At 46.5% G+C, this 18,025-nt stretch overlaps 1 protein-coding gene across 2 annotated transcripts in view; it reads left to right on the forward strand.

Annotated features, from left to right (window-relative positions):
• The first annotated feature begins 1,326 nt into the window (after positions 1 to 1,326).
• The window catches only part of NONO (non-POU domain containing octamer binding), a 36,423-nt gene continuing 19,724 nt past the window's right edge, over positions 1,327 to 18,025 (forward strand). For both annotated transcript variants that reach the window (XM_078640232.1, XM_078640231.1), the window contains exons 1-10: positions 1,327 to 1,563; positions 2,597 to 2,762; positions 3,061 to 3,254; positions 5,151 to 5,452; positions 5,544 to 5,639; positions 9,659 to 9,855; positions 9,939 to 10,023; positions 10,198 to 10,300; positions 10,465 to 10,572; positions 12,842 to 12,881. In XM_078640232.1, the coding sequence (XP_078496358.1) occupies positions 2,597 to 2,762; positions 3,061 to 3,254; positions 5,151 to 5,452; positions 5,544 to 5,639; positions 9,659 to 9,855; positions 9,939 to 10,023; positions 10,198 to 10,300; positions 10,465 to 10,572; positions 12,842 to 12,881 (1,291 nt within the window). In that variant the 5' untranslated portion in view covers positions 1,327 to 1,563. The remainder of the gene's footprint in view (positions 1,564 to 2,596; positions 2,763 to 3,060; positions 3,255 to 5,150; positions 5,453 to 5,543; positions 5,640 to 9,658; positions 9,856 to 9,938; positions 10,024 to 10,197; positions 10,301 to 10,464; positions 10,573 to 12,841; positions 12,882 to 18,025) is intronic.

Here is an 18,025-nt window from a genome sequence, read left to right on the forward strand (position 1 = left end):
TGACATATATGTAATTTATGTCCAGAAAGAATTGTTTTGTGATATAAACAAACCAAAATGTTAATGTTTTGATGATATGAATATTCTGTTGTGAAAATACAGATAATTGAAATAGCAACACAGTGTAGCATCAGAATTTGTTTTTAGATTTCGATCATTTTTGGATTTTGGCAACAGTGCCAAACCCCTTTGATTTGGTCACAGGCACACAGGGACAGTCTGCATGCCTCTGTAGTACCTGGTAAATGTTAGTAAATTGATTAGGATTAAGAAAAAAGAAAAAAGGAGTGCTTCTTTCCAATCATTTTCATAGCCGTGTCATAGTGCCCCTAGTCGACGTATTTTATTTAATCCGTAGTATCTAGCTCTACGCACATTAGACCTAAAGCCAATGCAGCTGGGCGAGCGGGGGTCTGGTAACAATGCACAAGTTGTTTAGCCTTCAGTAGCTCACAATAATTTTCACAGCTCAGAAACAGCTTTCACTACAGAAAAGGTTGGGGTTCCCTGCCCTAGGGATTTAAAAATGGAATGAACACAAGCAAGGGTGGATAGGCCTGACTGGCATTGGGCAATGATCAAATACCCTGAACGTGCAATAAAATGGCATAGAGCAATACCAGAAGGAGCAGTAATATCTATATTTTTGCCCCACTCCCAGGGGCACATAGGTTTTGGCCCCAAATCTGCAGGGGGTGGTCTGGTAACAATGCACAAGTTGTTTAGCCTTCAGTAGCTCACAATAATTTTCACAGCTCAGAAACAGCTCTCACTACAGAAAAGGTTCCTGCCCCAGAGATTTAAAAATTGAGGCAACACAAGCAAGGATGGGAAGGCTGCCTGGCATGGAGCAATGCCCAAATACCCAGCATGTGCAATAAAATGGCATAGAGCAATACCAGAAGGAGCAGTAATATCTATATTTCTACCCCACCCCCAGGGGCACATAGGTTTTGGCCCCAAATCTGCAGGGGGGGGGGGCTGGGCCTATGGCAGATGCTGAAACAAAGCCCTGCCAGTGGCGCATGTACTGCACCGTCTGCGCATGCGCAGAGCCGGCGCCGCACCGACGTTTCCAGATCGCCTTTCTCTCCTATGCCTGGCGGTCCACCAACCTAGCTTGATTGGAAAGAATCAAAATGTCGGCTCATGTCCTTCCCCTATGACGTCACCAAGACCTTAGGTAGCCAATCACCAATTACCGGACAACCGGAAACACCACCTGCTTTGATCGACGAATCGCTCGTCAAATCATTATCCTAGTTCTCAGTTACAGGCAGCGGCAGCGCTCCAATCGGCAGCAAGCAGTGGGGCGTGACCCGTGGGTGATAAAGGCGGGGCTGGGGCACGCGAGGTTTGGTTGTGCGCGCGCTCTTTCTCTCGCTAGCCCCGTGCAGAGGCCGCTGAGGAAACTCGACGTCCGAGGCCCGGCTTCCCCCCGCTCCCCTCCCGAACCATCGACCCCCCCGCCCGGCACCGGCCCCCGCTCCCCCTCACTCCACCCCCGTCCGCTCCCGGAGCCCGACTGAGCCGCCGCGGGGAGAGCACCGCAGAGCCGCCAAGGTAAGCGCGGCCTCGAACGGAGCCGCCGAGCGAGCGCGGGCCCCGCGTGTGTGGGCCCCCAGGGTAGACGGGTGGAGAGCGGCTGCCCCGCCATTCCTCCACGCGGGCGAGTGTCGTGCGTGGGGTGCCCCAATCCCCAAATGGTGGCGCCGTGTTAGGGGCGCGGGGGCTTGGAGTTCTGGGGTTCAGCCGAGGTGGGGAGGGTCGGGTGTATCCCCCGGGCCGCTCCGTTGCTTGGAGACGCGGCGGAGAGCGGGGCTCCCCGGTCCAGAGTATTCTGGGCTCCACTGGATCATTTGAAGTGGGGGATACCCGGGCCCTGTGGGTACTTCCGGTCCCAGGACCGTTAGTGAGACTGTAAGGGGGGGGTCTGCCAGTCTGGGGGAGGGGGGGCTGGTTCTGGAGGGAGGCTAGGGTTGATGGAGCCTTAAACGGGTCCTGGCCCCCCTCTCATGGTGGGGGAGAGGGGGCCTGGTGCTGCGAGGAGCCCAGAATTGTTAAAGGCGCGGGGGTGATGGTTCTGGGGGGGGGAGGTTAGGGGCGACCAAGAGCCTCAACTGTCCTGCTCTCGCGGTGGGGTGAGGAGGCCTGGTGCTCCAGGGTGCTGTGAGGAGCTGAGATTTATTCCAGGCGTGGGGGTGATGTTAATGGAGGGAGGCGGGGGGTGAAAGAACCTTAACCGGGCCCTGGCCCGCTCTCTTGGTTGGGGAGTCTCAGGAAGAGGGTGCTTGCTGCTCCAGGGTGCTGTGAGGAGCCCAGATGTGTTCAATGTTCGGGGGTGATGGCCCTGCAGTGCCCTGGATCCTCTGATAGTATCGGAGTGTAGCTGTGACGGTCCAGGCGGCTCCACTCCTCTGCCATGGGAGTCCTCTGGGGAGTGTTGATATTTCAGAGCCCCCCAGAGACGCTTCATCCCCAGGGAGGGCTCCCATGTGTTGTCTGTGGAGGCGGAAGAGCAGTGTGTTTAGGCGGAAGTGATGTCCAGTGCTTCCTCTGGCGCTGAGTGCTAAGCATCTCTTCCACTCTTTCCTAGATGATGCAGAGCAGTCGTGGCTACGGCAGGATGGAGCAGCAGAACCACGCTCCCAGGAGGCACCCCCAGTACCAGATGAACCCCTACCCGCAGCACTACATCATGGAGGACGAGCCGCTGTCTCCCGCCAACGGAGAGGAAGAGGAGGAGCCCGTCCCCAGCGTCAGTAAGTCTTTGGAGTTTGGATTCTGCCGACTGCAACTTCACATCTGGTCTATTTATTATTTTATCTCGCCTTTTGATCATCCACAAGCCACCCGCTGACCTAATCTGTGGGTTCTTCTATGAGCCCAAGTGCTTTACAGTCTAGCTACGTTGTGCCTCTGAAAGTGAGCATTTTCTAACAGACCAGATGCCATTTTGATCCCCAGAGTTGTTGTCATAGAATTCGATAAGGTGCATGTTGATGGGTTTATCTTAAAATCGAAAGCCCCCGACACACCTGCTTTTCTTCTTCCCGTTAGATGATGGTCTCACTATAGACTTGACCAACTTCCGGAAGCCTGGAGAAAAGACGTACACTCAGCGCAGTCGACTCTTTGTGGGGAATCTGCCCCAGGACATCACCGAGGAAGAGCTGAGGAAGCTGTTCGAGAAGTATGGGAAGCCTGGCGAGGTCTTCATCCACAAGGACAAAGGCTTCGGATTCATCCGCCTGGTGAGTGACTAGCAGAGGGCACTGGTTGGTCCTACGAAGTGCACGCTGCTTTAAATGGCACTCGTACGGTTACTGTGCTGTGGGGAGCACTTCACACTGGTGGACACGTAAAGTGCATGCTGGTTCAAATGTAACTCCTCAAAGTCTGCACTTTTGTTGGCCATAAGTGTTTTCTATTTTCTATTTTCGTGCCCGATTACAAAATGCGTTAAGGTTACGTATTTGTCAGCTGGGAAGTTTTGGATGAGCGTGGTCTTGGATATGCCAAATTGCTGTTTTAAGTGCCCGTGGTTTCATGGAGATGTTTGGTGGTCACTAAGGAGTTCAGGTGGTACATGTATTTGTGGCATTCTTGGCAAAACCGCTTTACAGCGTTTCACCAATTTCGAGATGGATAAAAGTTTGGTAGGGGCGCCACGATTGCCATTCTACTTCTCGAAGTAGAACCTAGAGTAGGTTCATTACCTCGGCTTACGACCCGGCGGCCTCGGCACCTACGAACAAAAGCATTTCCAAAGCCAACCAGTGTATTTCAGCATTGCATGGTCATGATGGTGTTTCCCGGCAGATGCAGCACCCAAGTGCCCACAGCGTTACTCCTTTGTGTAACCATGGGCATACACGATCAAGGCATCCAAAATTAGATTGACTTATTTCCTAGAGTAACACTGTGTTAACTGTTAATTTCCTTTAGCAGCCTGTGCCAAACAATAATGCAAATCATGATACACCTTTTGCTCACCTCTCAAACAGAAGGAAGTCTAGTCTGCCTGATTGCAATTCATACTTGCAAGTTACCCACATGCCTGCTGTAGTCACTCAACTCTCCGAGCTATCCACTAGCTACAAGTAAACGTTTTTTTTTTTTACTGGTCCTGTGGGGCATAAGGATGATCAGATGCTCCAGATAGTGGACATACTATTGAATGGGTTCCCGTGGGTGTAGGTTCAGACGCAAGTTAGGATGGAACTCGGGCACCTTTACAAATAGGGTCTAGACAGGGATACTTGCTGCTTTCTGAGAACTGTCGGATGCATGGTAGGGATGAGGACGTCTCTTCTGGGATTTGCTCTGTCTGATTTAGAAGGCTGAGAGATTGTGATCTCTCTTAATTGGGACCTTTTGGGGGATATTTCTGCTCTGACCCAGCATTCTAGCTTTCTGCTGTAAACACACCGCATGTAGGAAGGCGGTCCGAAGAACAGCCAGTTGAAACATCCCAAGTCTCTATTGAAATCTTAGTGCATCCTGTGCTCCCCTGTCTGGATCATGTGTATGAAAGTGGGGTTCGAACCACAATTTAAGGGAAAGTGGCCACCACAGCAGACACGGGCACAAGTGGTCTGCACCAGGACGTCACCTCGATTTGCCACAGGCTTTTTTTGAATAACCCTTGTTTGCCATAATCCTATTATGATTAATCGAGCCTATTATGCTACTCACTCACTACCTATTATTATACTGTTCACGTTAGCTTGCTGAAACTCGATGTCCCTACCCCTTGTTCTCTAACTTTTAGATATTGTCATAAGCCATCCCTATAGCCTAAGCTCTCCTGATCTCTATTGTAGTTGGATCAAAGTCTCTGCATCGTCTTATATTATCGTTTACCTGATTGTTTATTGGTATTTTATCAGCACATGATTGCTATCCGCTCATGCTATTGATTATTATACTGTACCCAATATGTTGCGTCACCCTCCTGGTGTCCTCACCCCCTGTTTCTGTGAAGCGCTCGGATATCTGTAAAGATCTTGTTCGCGCTATATAAAACTCTGAATAAATAAATAAACCCGTCAAATGATTGGTTGGCTTAGTAGTAATGTCCCTTTGCACACACTACTAAACTCCTCAGAATAACTTGGCCGTTCTAATGGAATGGTTCTTGCTTTCAGGAAACCCGCACCCTGGCTGAGATAGCGAAGGTCGAGCTCGATAACCTGCCATTGCGTGGCAAACAGCTTCGTGTTCGCTTCGCCTGCCACAGCGCGGCTCTCCAGGTCCGCAACCTGCCCCCGTTTGTGTCCAACGAGCTCCTGGAGGAAGCCTTCTCCATGTTCGGTCTGGTGGAGCGAGCGGTGGTTATCGTGGACGATCGAGGGAGGCCCACCGGCAAAGGCATCATCGAGTTCTCTGGGAAGCCCGCTGCCAGGAAAGCCTTGGACAGATGCTGCGATGGCTCCCTCCTCCTCACCACGTGAGTCTTGTTTAATGTCCGGTGTCGTTCAGGGGCATAGAGTGGGAAATAAATGAATGTCTAAAATATGTCGTGTCATCTCTTGCTGCAGGTTTCCTCGTCCAGTCACAGTTGAGCCAATGGAGCAGTATGACAACGAGGAGGGGTTACCAGAGAAACTCATCCCCAAAAACCAGATGTTTCACAAGTGAGTAGCCGCTTTGATTTCTGTGGTGGCGCCTTCATTAAACGCCGGGTGGTTCTTGTTTTTGTTCTCGGACAGCGTCTAGCCCATTTGATTGAGCAGACCGGCATGTTGATTGTATTTTGAGCGCTCAATTCCAGGTTAATGATGTAATGCAGACTTCTCAAGCTTTGCCATATCGACCATAAAACGGTAACGAGATCGGACTGTGTGCACCAGTTGAGCTTCGGGCTCTTGGGGCACCTCATTTAGCAGAAGTACACATGACGTTTGCCCTGACCACAACGCCTCAGATCAGAGTGGACCTCTGACTAAACTGTTGGTTGATTTCATCTATACCAGATTTGCTGGTCATGGAGTGTAGCATAAAAGGATAGTTTGTTGACATAGTTTGAGAATGAGTGAAATGCAGGAGTATCAGAAAACAAGCTTAACTGTAGTCTTACGTTTTTCAGGAGCGACGAATTTCTTTAACGGGACGCACAGACATTGTTTTGGCCAAGTCAACAAACTTTCATGTGTTTTTTGTCTGAGACAAGTAGACCCCACCTCCTACCGCACAAACCCTTTGGCTGCAGGTTTACAGAAACACATTATGCAATAAAATTCACAAAAAATCCAAGTCTGAAAAAACGTTTCTCTAAGCGGCTGCAAACTTTTAGTTGCCATTTCTTTGCAGCATCATTTAGTTAACTTGTTGCATGCTAGATTTCCCCAAAAATATTCATAATGGTAAGTCGGAGTAACCAGCTGTAGGAAAGCGGATTTCTGTTGCAGTAAACCCTCCCCGTACACACTTTTTGCTGGATTTCTGATGCACTTTGACTTTGTGCCCTTGGTCCCTGTCAATCCGGTTCCTGTGATCTCTCTCAAAACTTTGTGCCCCCAATTAGCACCTCTCTGGCCATGTCAGTCCCTTGGTACCAAGGGCACTGACCAGGGCAGGCCTCTGAAGGGCTGCTGCACATATCTTGCCACCCTCAAAGGTCCTGTACCGTAACACACGCATATCCCCCGCGTGGGTTCCCTGACGTAAACACTAGTCTGCCACACCAAGACTGGTTTCTGGACCCTTGAGTGGGAGCCGGAGGAGCAGTCTTTGGCAGGGGAGTTTCAAAGGCCTTTGTAACGCACCCCCCCCCCCCCAACGTGGGTTAAGCACACCAAGGGTGTAGTCACCCTAAGGTCATTAACCCACACTAACCCAATCTCTAGACTTCTAAAACGCCCCTAAATATAGTATTTAGGGAACATCCCTGAACGCGGGAGGGTATTTCCTCGCAACCGTTGATGGATGAAAGACAGAACTGACTTGGCCCATCTACAGTTACCATAGATCATGCATCTAGTGACTGTCCTGCAGCCAGCGACCTCCAGAACCCTGGGAGGACGAACTGCCTTCAACATAGACCGCATCTCCTGTGAACAGTTCTGGTTAAAATCTCCAAAGAAAGACTGATCCTGCTGCAGACAAACAGGACTCCTGGAAATACCACTGCACCTGTTGCCTACAGCCGGAGTCAGAGTGCCCCACTAGTCCCAGCTAGGTCCCCGTGGGGGAGGGCTACATCCTGGGTGTGGGGGGAGAAACACCTTGGTTCTAACCCCAGAAACTACTCCCAAGACTGATTACTCCCCTTTAAACCAATAGCCTGATTTGATCCCATATGACTGCATTGGCGGGTTTCTGTGGGAACGCTTTAAGTGTGTAAGCTTTACCTCTGTAAGCCTTTGTGTATCGACTGGATTCTGTGCACACAATGCCTTAGTTTGGTATAGTATATACAGAGCCAGCTTCATACACCAGCTTCAAGTTGATTATGGGAAACTGAAATAAACTAGCTTTGGAAAAGCCAGTGGGTCTGAAAATGGTGGTCGGCTTTCTGATTTTCAGTGTGACTTGTTTTGGCAGTTTTTGTAAAACTATATTGGTGTTGAAGCTGACAGACCCGTACCATTGTAACAAAAGTGGCAACCTTGTTGTTGTTCTCAAAGCACACAATAGTTTCTGGCACTTAACACAACTGTGTGCTGATATGCTCCTTGTGAAAGAGCAGCATGCTGGCTGCGTGGTTGTCCGCCGTCTGTGGCGCCACTTCTCGAGTCTTAGGCAAGTCTACTTGGATTCCTGGAGGTCGTAGGTGGACCAGATGACCCTCCTGTTGGTGCGTCTTTTTGAGGGTTTACTGATCGGTGTGAGGGTGTTGGGGCAGTCATCGATCCATTGCCTGAAGTTGCAGGCGGCTGTCGGTTGGTGGGTCTCGGGTGAGGGTGGTGATTAGCTGGTCTCCGGTGGCCTTGTTCCAGCTGCAGTGGGGGATTCTTTGTGTAGATTTGCTCATGCGCAGAGTAGTGTGGAGTGTCTTGTAAGTTAACTTTCTCTCCAACCATCTGGAGATGTAGGTAAAATTGAGTATGTACCAGTGTACAGTTGGAGGTCCGAGAGACTAACTCTGACCAGACGTTCCCTAATTGAGATTCCAACGAGGTACCAGGCCCTAAAATCGCCCAACATGGCCCTCCTTCGTGCCACAGGAATGTTGGCTCTCCATGATAGCAATACTGCCCTGGTCACCAGAGGCATGGCATTGGGGAGCTGTAAAACATAGCCTGTAGATGAGGAAAACTAAGAGGAGAGCTCCAGGCAGTAGGTTGAGTCTGACCAGCTCCAGGACCAGTTGATTTATGAAGCAACCTGTCCAATGGACAAGTAGATTTTTTTTAAATTAAATTCCACACCCCTGGTTTTTACTGGAATGCCATGTGACCTCTTTAGAGAAGAGTAAAGACATGGGTGGATCGCATCGTAGTCAGCCAAGGGATAAATTCTTGCTTGCCAGTCAGTAGCAGCTGCTTGTGCAAGGTCTAACTGTACTACTCAGTCACCCGTGCAGTGAGAATCCATACCAAGTTCCTCAAACTAGTTACCAAGTATTTTGGCGTTCTCCCCTTATTATTAAGTTGTCTTGACCTCTCTTCAGTTACCCCTTTTACCACTACAAATGTTTCCTTGTTATATTTTGTTTGCTCCTAGCTTATACCTCCCTTATTTTATTTAATTGTACATAACCTTCGAACCCTAAAATGTTTGCCTTTCTGCTAATTCAATGGTGAGATTCGTATGTTCTTGACTGCATTTTGCATGTAACTTTTGTTTTCATTTATATTTGCCTTGCTCATGTAAATCTGATATCTCTGGGTCTAGCCAGCGCTATATAAACCTTATGCCTAACCCAGGCGGGGTTGTCTGCCAGCCAACATAGCTTTCGGGCAGTATTTTATTAATTTCCACACTTCTTGATCGTGGCTTTTTGTAGGTTGTTGCAAAAAAGCTAAAGCCAATTCCCAAGATCTTACTGCGGACGTGAAGTCTGTCAAATGATTAGCTCTACTGTCAATACATTGCTTGATTTTTATTCAATATATTTTATTGCCAGTCTTGTTTTGTCCCTTCCCTGGAGCGTAGCATCTCTACTTGTCTTTCCACTGTTCACTTTCAGGGAACAGTTTTTTCTTAAGCACTCCACAATTGTTTTCTCTGGCTGTCCCCGTTGTGCACTTCCTTTGTTCTCCCCTAGCCCATGCTACACGTTGCACATCAGTGGGCACCTCGTGTTCGCCTACCTCTGGTTGTCTCCCCCCCCCCCCCCACCCCCCCGTGCAGCTTTTCAACTTTATAGTCCACCTGCCCCATCATTAATCAACAACAATTTTAATTGTTTCTTTCGAGCTCAAGCTTACCAATCTGCCTGCCCTCTTGACTCAGTAAATAATAGGAAAGCATGTCACGCTTCATTCTGCTGGTTGGCATTAATGCCTTCTAGTGCATTTGAACATCAGGGGTATGACCTGACACTGCTCTGTGTCCTGACCAGGTAGCACGCCAAAAGCAGTTTGCAACGCCAGTTGCTCCCATAGGTTTTTTGCTTTGTCATTGCCTGTGAACACCAGTGATTATGTGAACGGTTAGCCCTCGGTTCACCCATAACTTGAGAACACTTGTCTCTATTGATGCTTTGCAGGGAGCGGGAGCAGCCTCCTCGCTTTGCCCAGCCTGGCTCATTTGAGTACGAGTATGCCATGCGGTGGAAGGCACTGATTGAAATGGAAAAGCAGCAGCAAGAGCAGGTGGACAGGAACATCAAGGAGGCACGAGAGAAGATGGAGATAGAAATGGAGGCTGCGCGTCACGAACATCAAGTCATGCTGATCCGTCAAGGTTGGTGTTTGCTGTAGATTTATCTCTTCTGAGGTGAGGTATGAGACGCTTTCACCCATTTAATGTTTTTTTTTTTTTTTTAGATCTGATGAGGCGTGAGGAGGAACTAAGGCGAATGGAAGAGCATCACAATGCAGAAATGCAGAAGCGCAAACAGTATGAGCTCAGGTAGGATATCTTGTTTATATCACAGCGTAGAAGAACCTGGGCGTGTTCATGTTGTAAATAAACCGAGTGGAACACATCTAAAATATATCCTTTTTAGCCTCTTAATGGCCTTTTAATCTCCCCAAGACGTTAAACCATTCCTTTAGTAATTGTTTGTTATGTGCATATTTATAGAATTGAGGAAGAGCGCAGACGACGCGAAGACGAAGCTAGGAGACAACAAGAGGAAATGATCAGGCGTCAGCAAGAAGGTTTCAAGGCTAGCTTCGCTAACTCGGTAAGGCTGTTAATCCTGTTATGCTTGGTTCTTGAATAATTCTGTAGTTTTGTGCACTTGGTTCCCAAAGAACAATCTACTTATTTTGTGAAACCCCCAACTCTCATAGTACCAGAGCACTTGTATAGACTTCTTTTGTCATACCCATGTTTGTTTCCTTGCAGGAGTCTGGCTATGCAAGCGCCCAAAGCGCCCTAGGAGGTGGCAGCATGCATTCAATGCAAGGCCATGCACTTGGCCCAGATATCCCTAGAAGCAGTTCCGGGTGGGAGGTGAGTTCTCAATTTTGCTCTATGTTGATACCCAGTATATAGCTTGGGATTTGTATTTTTTTTAAAATTAGATCGCCAAGTTGGTATGGAAGTACGGTCTGTGTATGGGCATCTAATAGTAAAGAATACTTGCGTTATATCCCAGTCATTGCAAGGCTGAAAAGCTTAGTATTCCACACAGTTGAAGGTTTGGGAACCTTTCTGAAAAACTTTGAGGCCTGCCCTGTTTAACTGAAGTAATACCAGATTGCCATATTCAGTTGTGCGTCTACTATGTCCCCAAAGCGAAGACACGGCACACCCCTGAGTACCATGTCTGAATCCACCGCATGCAATATATGCAAGTCACCCCAACTGCCCTAAGGCAGGGTGCATTATATCCAAGGCCATTGGAATTATGTGGCATGGTTGAGTAAATCATTCAAAAAGAAAAGGCAAGTCACAGAAAGGTGACAATTCATTTTTTCCAAAAGACCTTCCACTGCACTTGCAACATGTTGCTGCATTTTTACTAACTTAACCGTTAAAACTAGTTTTTGTTATGGTATGCAGATTATGCAACAGGTGGATTATGTGGCACAAAACAATTATTGCAACCACAGTCTCATTGCACTAGTGATCTGATTATATTACATGTGCAAACATATCTACATGAGCTGATGTCCCCCTGTGGTGTCCAAGTTGATTCTCGAGTACTTGTATTAGGCACTGGTCTTTTAAGAATTCCCCAGCTACATGCCTGCTATGAGCTTCGAATTGTACAATAGTCACACTGGCATATGTTAAAATATATTATGACAAGCATGGCATGAATGGGGCTTAAGGGTTGGGGGAAGGGAGAGGAGAGAGTATGGTTAGGGGTACTTAAAACATTTTCTAAAATACCCAACCTATTCGAAGATCTGTAAAACGGGGGAGAGTACACTTCTGTCTGTAAAAGTCCAGGATAAATCTGACACCACCTCAGCATATATGACTGAAATCACATGTGCCCAACAATTTATTGAAGAGTACACACCCTGTTGTCGCAATTGCAGGCCAATCCTTCCTGGATAGATCACTTTCCTGCTGAGGGTCCCTGCAACTCTTCGCAGCACTCCAGGGTTCAGCCAGCTTGGGTACCACTCTAAATCAAGTCTTGGTCCTTGGTCCTGTACGGCAGTGGTGGTAGCGGCTTGAAGACTTTGACTAACCGCCTTAACCCAGCAGGCTTCTTGAGGTTGTGTTCTGTGCTGCGAACAGGAGGCCAGTCGGCTGGCCCTTGGAGATTCTTGGCCAGACTGGGCTCTGGACACCACTCCTCCTTTGAGCAATACAAGACTGGCAGATTCTCTAGTCACCAAGTGCAGTCCTCAACAGTTCAGCCACTTTGCTGGTTCCTCACATGCATTGTGATCCGAAATATGGGTGACCTGTTTGGAAAATGCCCTTTGGATATGGTGTGGTTTTTAGACCATGGGCTACCAGGCTCCCTCCCAATGACCGCTTCCTGGGCAGTAGCATCTGGCTATCCCAGGATGCAACATTCTCCTCATTTCAAAGATGGCTGGACCCTGTGGTGTTGACAACTGACTTCTCTCCTGTCCCCAGTGCAATGGAAACGCTCCTTTACCAAGTGTTACCCATTTGCCCTTCAATGGCACTTATTATTTTGATATCGAGCAGTGTCCACCTTGGAGTCCCATTCAGAGTCTAGTTAATTACTAGCCTATACTGAATCTAGTGGTTCTGTTGATCTATGTGGAATTTGTATTGAATCTGAGTGAGGGCTCCATTTTAGACGTGGTGTATACTGCCTTCTAAAATCTAGTGTTTGAGACTAGTGCATATTGTAGGAACAGACCTGCAACTTGGAAAAACATCACAGCCTCTTCAAATTGCGGACACATTGCTGATAGCAAATATGGATGAAAGTCCCTTGTTTAATCCAAGCTCCAGGCGTTCACACTGTGCTCTTCCTTTCAGCTTAGTGGGTATTATACATTTCAGTCTTTCCATCAATACCATGACTGGGTTTCCTTACCAGGTTTGCTAGTCCTGGTTTGTGGATTCCCAGCTGCTTTTTTTTGTCCTATGTTGCCTGCGCTTTTAACCCAGGATATTATTGCACGTCTAGGTCCCTCTTGCGGTTGAAAAGCCTACTCTCTAGCTCTAGTACTGTGGAAAGAAATGTAGTAGTTTCGTAGCAGTGTCTTTTAGGTTAGATACTTGAACAGTAAAAGATTAAAAGCTCTGTCTATTTGTGTTGACTTGAATCTTTGTGTTTCAGAGGGAGCAAGAGATGAGAATGGGACAAATGGCAATGGGAGGTAAGAATGGCTTCTGTTAAAATATGCAGTGAAACTTCAGACTTGGGTGAGGGATAAAATTGTGCCTTTTCTCGTTCTTTTCTATTGCACCATCACACGGTCATGACTACATTCTGTTTTAGCCTACATTCTCTATAGTGCTTGCTGACGCTGAGCTCAAGACTAACCACCTTTTACAGCTTTGATCTTACTGAAGCCTTATTCAGTCCCATGTTTTCAGGAGTGGCTTTAAACCGATGCATGCCTGACTGGTCAGGCATTGAGGTTAGCCCGTTTAAACTCCATCTTGGACCATTCCAGTTCATGTTGGTGGACGTTTTGCAGTGCATGAAGAGGCTGTTTTGTAGTGGCTTTGATTTGCACTTTGCATCAAGGCACCACACCCACAATCCAAGGGCAATGCACTATGGATGAACTGTTCAGGGACATTTCCGTATGCTTTTCCACCTCTTCCACTCATAAGATGTGACTTAGACAAACATCGTTCATAATGAAACTCACAGCACCATCGTGGGCACAACAGCCCTGGTACACAATTATGCACGGATGCAACTACATCTAGCAGCAATCGCTGCTTGCCTACAAAATCTGAAGCATCAATCTAGTATTTGTACCTCAGTCTTCAAGGCTTTTATGAAGGGACTAAAGTTATTTCATGAAGTACAACCCATGTACCATCATGGATCTTAAACAATGTAGTGACATGGTTAATATCTGTGCCTGGGCCTCCAAACATCTACTCGCCCATGTGAGATTTTATCAGTTTGAGCAATTTTTAGCACCTACTAGTCCTATCTGGCGACTCAAATTAAGCTGGCAGGGAACAGGTGTTGCGTTCATTCAGAAAGTAAAGGAGTAATAAAGATGCCGTTAAATCTTTTATCTTGTCAAATATGCATCTGTTCAAGCAAAGAAGTCAAATGTCCGTCTTCACTAATTGCTGCTTGGAAAATTAGGTTTATTTTTCTCTTACTAGTTGTGGTTTTTGTCAATTGAGCTGTCTGAAGATGTTACTTATTTTATCTAACACATTTAAATATCCTGTAAATTAATATTGCAAATATTTCAAAATATATTGGGGATTACAAGTTGTGTGATGCAAACACTTTACTTGTTGATGTGCAAATGAAATTTGCAGAAACCCTATTGCCAAACATTCGTTGTACACTATATAGTTTTATCAGTAAAACTGCATGTCCATGGGAAAGTTTGTGGCCATTCAATGTAAAATCTGATTACAAATGAGTGTGCTACCACTTCTTGCTTTAGTTTTGTACTTGTTAAGTGCTAGTTTTTAAACCTGATTTGAGAAACATTGCTGCCCGTGCTCTGGTAAATGCTGTTGATTAACTAAGAGGCAAATTAGCTCATGTGTATCCTAAATGTGGCTATCTTTGTATTCTATATGGAAAAAAAGTTTTGTCTAAATCAAACTAGGTTTTTTGTACAGAAAATGGTGGCTCAATTCAATTATTTGCCCATGATCACACCGTTTGTGGGTCAAGAGTATTACAAATGGGTTGAGTACATTGTCACTAGACCTGCAGGTCTAGTAATATTTTTGATTTTCGAAGTCTTGCACCCTTTAATCCCATGCACAAATGCAATTTCTAACAAGGAAAGTAGCCTTGCTTCTTGGAATTCACTTACTACGCAGAGTGAAATACATGCACTCACAATGAAAGAACCTTACTTCCAAGTGTTCCAAGGCAAAGCCAGAATTTCTGCCAAAGGTCCTATCACCTTTCTACCTTACCAACCATGCTATTACACAAGAAAGATGCATCAATAGCATTTTTTTTTTTTAGCAAACTTGCCATTAACAGACATTTGCAAAGCTGCATCATGGTCGAACCCACCCATACATCTGCCTCGATGTCATCAGCGAGAGCAAACCTGTATGCTCTCTACATGTCATCACCACCCACCTGGGGACAACCTTATCTTCACCCAACAACTCATGGACACTATCTCAACCAATTCTGGTCAGCAAAACACTCAAATTTTCCTTGGTGACTTCAGTCTCCATTGGAACGATTACAATGACGCAGTGGTAAATAGTCTCAAAAACTACCTCAACGCTCTTGACCTCACCCAAATCTGCAACAGCCCGACCCACGATAAAGGCTCTATCCCCGACCTGATCTCCGAAGCGAACTCTACCCAACTTGAGTCAATCCAACCCTGTGACTGGTCAGATCACCACATTATCTCATTCTTCATCAATGAAAAAGTTAAATTTAACCCGGTCCAACCCACCAAATCCAAGGTCTAGAAAAGGGACCTGAAGAAACTCAACCCAAACTCTTTACCTTCCCACAGCTGCAATCTTCTCCTTCCCCCTACCGGCGCTTCTGATGTTCAAACTTTGACCGACTACCTCAACTCTATGACTTCAATAATCAATGAGGCCGCCCCCTTGCAACAAAAGAGTCTCCACTAAGAACTCCAACCCATGGTACGATGGTAGACTCAACGAAGATAGACGGGCCATGCGAATGGCAGAGCGCACCTGGAGATCAGCCCCTTGGGCACTGCACCTTAAAACTGAAGAAAAAGAGAAACGCCTACTTCAGGAAAATCAAACGCACAAAATCCGATTTCTTCAGCCTCCAGCTCGACCAAGCAAAAAACCGACCAAGAAAACGGTTTGAACTAATCAATACACAATCCAAGGAACAACCCCAACTATCACATAACACAATAGGCGTTATACCATCCTGTGAAGACTTCTCTTCTTTCTTTAATCTAAAGATTGATAACCTAAGCAACGATCTCCTCAATGACGTAAGCCTTTACTCCAACCCCCACAGCATAACACCCACTGAACCAAAAAACAATGCTGCATGGTCATCCTTCGACACCTACTCAGAAAAAACAATTGACAAATTGCTCAACACACTGAAACCACCTAATCACCTCACAGACCCCCTTCCTGCTAACGCTGTAAAGGACTTAATCACATTATTCCTCCGACTCTGGCCCAAAATTATCAACCGTTCACTTTTTTTTTGCAGTTTTATATATAGCGCGAACTAGAACCGAATCAGTTATCAAAGCGCTTTACATAGCACCAGTTACGTTACATGAGGACACACTTTCATTTTTTTAGGCATGGGGAGATTAGGTGATTTGCCCAGAATCACAGGGGGTTTTTGGCGTCGTTACAGAGACTCGAACCCAGATTCCGAGGTCGAGCGCCTTAGCCGTTAGGCCAACCCCTCTCCCCTTCAACAAGGACTCATCCCAGACTCCCTCAAAGTTAGACAAGTCACACCTATACTCAAGAAACCAACAGCTGACCCTACTGACCTAAACAAATACCATCCTATTACCAACATTCCCACCCTTGCCAAACTGTTGGAAAAATGCGTACAACTCCAATTGACGAAACACATTGATCAGTTTGACCTCAACCCTCATCAATCAGGCTTCCGAGCAGGGCACAGTACTGAAACCGCTATGACACACAATTGATGACGCCCTCCAAATCCTAGATCAAAACGATACCTGCCTCCTCATCCTTCTTGATCTCTCCTCGGCATTTGACAGTCAAACACGAGAACTTACTCGAGCTGTTAAACACCAGAATGGGTCTATCCGGGACTGTTCTCAAGTGGTTCACTTCCTTTCTGCATAACGGGTCTCAGAAATTCAAGAGCAACAACTTGATGTCCCCGCCAGTGTCTGTAACATTAGGCGTCCCACAAGGATCTTCCTTATCCCCAACATTGTTCAACCTGGTCATGGAACCTCACCACCTTGTTACAAGCATCTAATGTACACTTTCACATGTACGCCGACAACACTCGACTATATCTCAAATTACAATCCCCCAAAGACATTAGACTGCTGAACTCCACGCTCAGAAACACCCAATTGTGGCTTGCCGATAATCACCTCCAACTCAATGCTCTGAAAACTGAGTTCCTTCTGATCTCACCTCCCGCGAAAATCTCCACCACTCAAACCTGGCTTAAGCACCTAACTGCACTCAATGTCCAACCTGCCATCGTGGACTCAGCGAAATCTTTAGGCATAACACTTGACGCCAATCTCAACATGCAACACCATATCAGCAAGGCAACTAAGGGAGCTAATTTCCAAATCAATACCATGAGGAAACTTAAACCCTTCCTCCCAGCCAAAGACTCCCAAACTGCAGGACAAGCCCTAGTCATTCCTCGCTTAGACTACGGTAGCGTCGCCCTCTGCGGACTCCCCCTATCTACAACTGCACCCCTGAGAGCCTCTTTGAACGCTGCAGCGAGACTCATCACTGGATCAGAAAAACTCATATTTCCCCTGACCTAAAATCCTTGAACTGGCTGCCTTTTGAGGCCAGAATACATCTGAAAATTGCCTGCATGACACACAGGGCTATACACCACAACTCACCCGGCATCCTCACTCAGAAGCTGACAATTTCTGGTGGCTCAAGAACCACTAGAAGTACAAAGAATCTTCTTCTGAAAGCTCGTAGATTCCGGAAGGAAAAAACATAAGCGCTCCTTTTCAGGAATGGCACCCAGGATCTGGAATTCACTCCCTCCAGAAACCAGGCTAATCTCCTCCACTACATTTTTTGAGAAAGAAGTAAAAGCTATCCTCATGGCTAAATTCACCTGAACTTAACTTTGGAACTATTTGAGACTCTCCACCTATTTGTAATATTCGTTTATCTGTTTGTCTATTTGTATTATTGGTTTTGCTGATTGACTATGCTCCCTCATGTAACTACCCTATTTTGCTACTCATTTATTACCTACAACTATTCTTTGCTCAAAAGCCTGTTTAATCACTCTTGTTTTTCTTACCCCTTGTTTTTTTTTTGGGCTCTGATATCTGCAAAGATCTTGTTTGCGCTATATAAAACTTTCAAAATAAAACATTTACCAAACACAACCAGCTCTAGTGGGGATAAACTGTTCTAATGGAATACCTCAGAGGAGGGCATTGGATGCACTACGTTGGCCTATATAACCTTTTCCTCGAACAACTTGCAGAGTCGGAGCTCAGCACTAGATGGCAGTGTGCATGGACTGTAAATCTGCAGCACTGCATGCTACGAATCTATGCTTATGGGGGTTAGTTATCTATTCCATATTCGGCTCGGGCTTTTCTGGATGGACTTTTTTCAGCAT

This window comes from Lissotriton helveticus, chromosome 4_2, assembly GCF_964261635.1.
Source record: "Lissotriton helveticus chromosome 4_2, aLisHel1.1, whole genome shotgun sequence".
NCBI lineage: Eukaryota > Metazoa > Chordata > Amphibia > Caudata > Salamandridae > Lissotriton > Lissotriton helveticus.